This window comes from Brassica rapa, chromosome A09 (genome assembly GCF_000309985.2).
Source record: "Brassica rapa cultivar Chiifu-401-42 chromosome A09, CAAS_Brap_v3.01, whole genome shotgun sequence".
Taxonomy (NCBI): Eukaryota; Viridiplantae; Streptophyta; class Magnoliopsida; order Brassicales; family Brassicaceae; genus Brassica; species Brassica rapa.
Window position 1 is genome coordinate 2,334,227 of NC_024803.2, and position 3,483 is coordinate 2,337,709.

General features: G+C 33.4%; 1 protein-coding gene across 1 annotated transcript; it reads right to left on the bottom strand.

Moving 5' to 3' along the window:
- Positions 1-296: 296 nt before the first annotated feature.
- On the bottom strand, positions 297-2,437 carry LOC103837199 (expansin-A5). Its single transcript, XM_009113529.3, has 3 exons — positions 2,145-2,437; positions 1,275-1,566; positions 297-891 (listed from the first exon to the last, which is right to left on the bottom strand). The coding sequence occupies exons 1-3, from the start codon at positions 2,308-2,310 to the stop codon at positions 582-584; spliced, it is 768 nt and encodes a 255-aa protein (XP_009111777.1). The 5' UTR covers positions 2,311-2,437; the 3' UTR covers positions 297-581.
- Positions 2,438-3,483: the final 1,046 nt, after the last annotated feature.

Genomic DNA, 3,483 nt, shown 5'->3' on the forward strand with positions numbered 1-3,483 from the left:
ATATTGATCACTTAATAATAAAACAGACCTATGATTAATAAAAATAAATAAGAGCAAAGAACTCAAAAAAGCCATAGAATACTTTTCATTTTATAAATAGTATTATTTTGACTTTTTTCAGGCAAATTAAAAAATGAATAAAATTTATTATATTCTTATTAAACATATTTGTTTAACCATTTGTTTTTGAGATAACTAAAATTATTTATAAAATCAATGCATTTTGTAATTAATATTAAAATTAAAATATCTGTAAATTGCATTGAACATCAAAATAACATTTTTGTTATCTCAAATAACACTCTAACAGAAAAATATACTTTAAAATTGAAAGAGTATACATCTTAATATCAGTTTTTATATTATTTAATCTTACTTTCATTTTCATATAAAACGAGAAGTATCTCTTTCTTCTCTCGTTCACACTTCACACACATTTCGCTACATATCTTTATCAGTCCGAATATTAATTGGTTACCCAAAAAAGTCCCCAACTTGGAACCGAAAACTACAAAATATGCAATTACTAAAACCGAAGCAAACCAAAACGGTCTATAATATAAACCACATAATTATACTAGTTAGTACCGAAACTGCCCTCCGGTGTAGGTCTGGCCAAAGGACCAACCGGAAGGAGCAACATTGAACGACACGACACTTCGGCGATCACTTGTGGTGACAACAAACGACAGACTTTGACCATTGAGATAAGAGTTGCTTTGCCAATTTTGCCCCCAGTTTCTTGACATCAATTGCCATTTTGACCTTGACCCTTTCATTGACACAGAGTGTACGTCTCCGGCTCCACCGACGTTTGTGACCAGCACCAAGTTAAAGTATGAGTGACCGTTGATCGTGAACCTTATCCCACCGCTTCTCCTGCACCTTACCCTATATATTCACCCAAAAAAAAACAATTATTTAAATCACTACGTACTATTTAAATCAATAGGAGTATTACGAAAGTTTAGTATCTCTCAAAAAGGTACCACAGGTTTGGTGTCCATATCATTGTTACCACTAGGCACTAATACAGTTTTCGGTCTATTAATAATTCTACTACATTTATCAATTGGTCCAAAAGTAGTAAATGCGTATTTGTGGGTCTAAATTCCATTAAGTGGTGTAGTTTATAATGAATGTATGAGTAATATTTAAAAACTGTGTTTGATATTTTAACGTTGGATATTCACAAGCTACAGTTCCATGCAGATTTCATGACATTTAAGTAACCCCATATTGGGAGGGGGTAAACCGGGTTAATAAATTACTACCTTCTGTACATAACCGGAATGATACCGGACTTGTAAAGAGCGATGTGCTCGTAGATGGGCTGAGAAAGATCGAAATGGTGGTTAGGAGGATCGCAGGCGCCACCAGGAGGACAAAAGTTTGTGGCGGTGACCACAATGGACCGGCCTTGTATGCACCACTGAGGGTCGTTGACACATTTCAGCTCGAAGCAGGCACCACAGCTAAGTCCGTTATCGAATAACGCCGTGCTCAGCGCCGCAGTCTCTGTTCCATAACCTTGGCCGTATAGATTCCCGTACCCGCATGCTCCACCTAATTATGTTCATTAGGCAAATGTTTATAATCCATCAGCAAAAACTAGGTTTCGGTTATATTGTCTTTTCTTTTATATCTAGTACGTTGGTTTTTCATATAAACTCAGAATATTTACATTTTAGATAATACTATCTTATTAGTTGTAAAAGCAAGCAAACGTAAAGTCCACAAACATATAAGTTTTTTTTTTCATTTTTTTCATCGGGCTTTTGCTTTATGGTTTTCTTTTTTTTTTTTGGTAAAATTTGCGTTTATGTTTTGTAGAAAATAACTTGAAAATTTGAAAATGGACTTGTTACCAAAATGAGCTTAAAAGATAAACAAATTCCAACATATGAAAAAGTAAATGTTTTAGGCACATAACGCCAAAGAGTCCATTTCTTCAGGCTCTGTTTGTATAACATAGTATCGTTTAAAAAATTGTTTGCATGTTACGAGGGGAATAGCAATCTCTGAAAACATGAGCCAGCGGTGAAGTTTGACGACTAAGCTACCCTTTCGTCACTTAAGTTAGAATGATGCAACTAAAAAAGAGAAAATGTAAAGAGTTTTTATTGGAGATCAATAAGGTATACCCATAGTGCCGGAAGCATCACCGCCACCGTAGAAAGTGGCATGAGCATTGATCCAAGGTCCCATGTGGCCGCCGGGATGGTGGCCGCCACGACGGTAGAAGCCTTGAACGCAAACAGAAAATGATAGGACATGGAGCAGGAGAGCCGAGATTACTAAAACTCCCATGATGAAGCAAAATAATTACAACACACAAAAAGAGAAGGAAAAAAAGGAAGTAAAGAGAAGAGATGGGTATTTTCTGTCAATGTGGAGAAGTAAGAGGGTTCGGTGTGATGAAATTGAGGAAGAAGAAAGTTTGGTATAAATAGAAAAGAAGGATTCAGACAAAGTTTTAGCTGTAATGAATCAATACGGGTCCATACAACTGCTTCTGGGTCTTCACTATACTCTAATTACTTTTGTTTCATTTTATGTTAATTTTGTGAAATATAAAAACGTAAAAGTGATTTTAGAACCGACAGAAAAGATAAAGGAGAGGTGAACAATAATTCAAGAGATGGATCAAAGAAAATATGTCAAAATGAGTTGGAATCTATCGTACAGGTTATTCAATATGTGCCATAAATGAGTATGAGAAATCAATAGATATGATTGTGATACTGTAACATCGTAGGTTATATTTCCTTTTTTATTTTATACTAGAAGTATACAAGTACTGATAATTTTAAAAGTCAGAAAGAAATCATACGGAGAAACGATTTTTTAATAGTAGTTAAATGTCATAAATGATCCAGGTTTCAGTGTGGTCTCCTTTTTTGAAATTTTATCTCTGGAGGTTTAGAATCTGCCGATTTACGTATTTCATCACTGTATTTTATTTTGTGTATCATCCGTAATCAATCATGAATACAAATTTTCAGTGAAAAACAGTGTTTGAGACAGACAATATAGAGCTCAATAAATAACAAAATTTATAACATATTATCCAGGAAATATATTGAGAATTTAACTATATTTTTCTGTCAACGTTGCACTGCAACCTGTTTATTATTTTTTGTTTTATTGTATGTCTGGGTGTTATTACTTATTTTTCTTGATTTGTTGTTGAAAACCTGAGCTACATTGTATTGGTAGCAGAAGTGATGAAGAACGGTTGTGACTTTTTATGAAACTGTAGATATTCCATTGGACAAAAATGGTTACAGCTGTTTAGAGGAAAAACAAACAAAAGATGTGCAATGTTTTTTCTTATACTTTTAAACAAAAAAATGAGAGAAATATTACTTTTATATCCCGATTCTAAATTTCTTCCTTTAGTTTCATAATAAATATTTTTTGTAACTGGTTTCATAATAAATGTTTCTACACTAAGTTTAAGATATGTATCGGTTTAAGATT

Coding starts and splice junctions, on each gene's coding strand:
- LOC103837199 (XM_009113529.3), bottom strand. CDS start 2,310: ATGGGAGTTTTAGTAATCTCGGCTCTCCTGCTCCATGTCCTATCATTT. Junction 1,567..2,144: donor TGATGCTTCCGGCACTATGG/GTATACCTTATT, acceptor GAACATAATTAG/GTGGAGCATGCGGGTACGGG. Junction 892..1,274: donor ATTCCGGTTATGTACAGAAG/GTAGTAATTTAT, acceptor GTGAATATATAG/GGTAAGGTGCAGGAGAAGCG.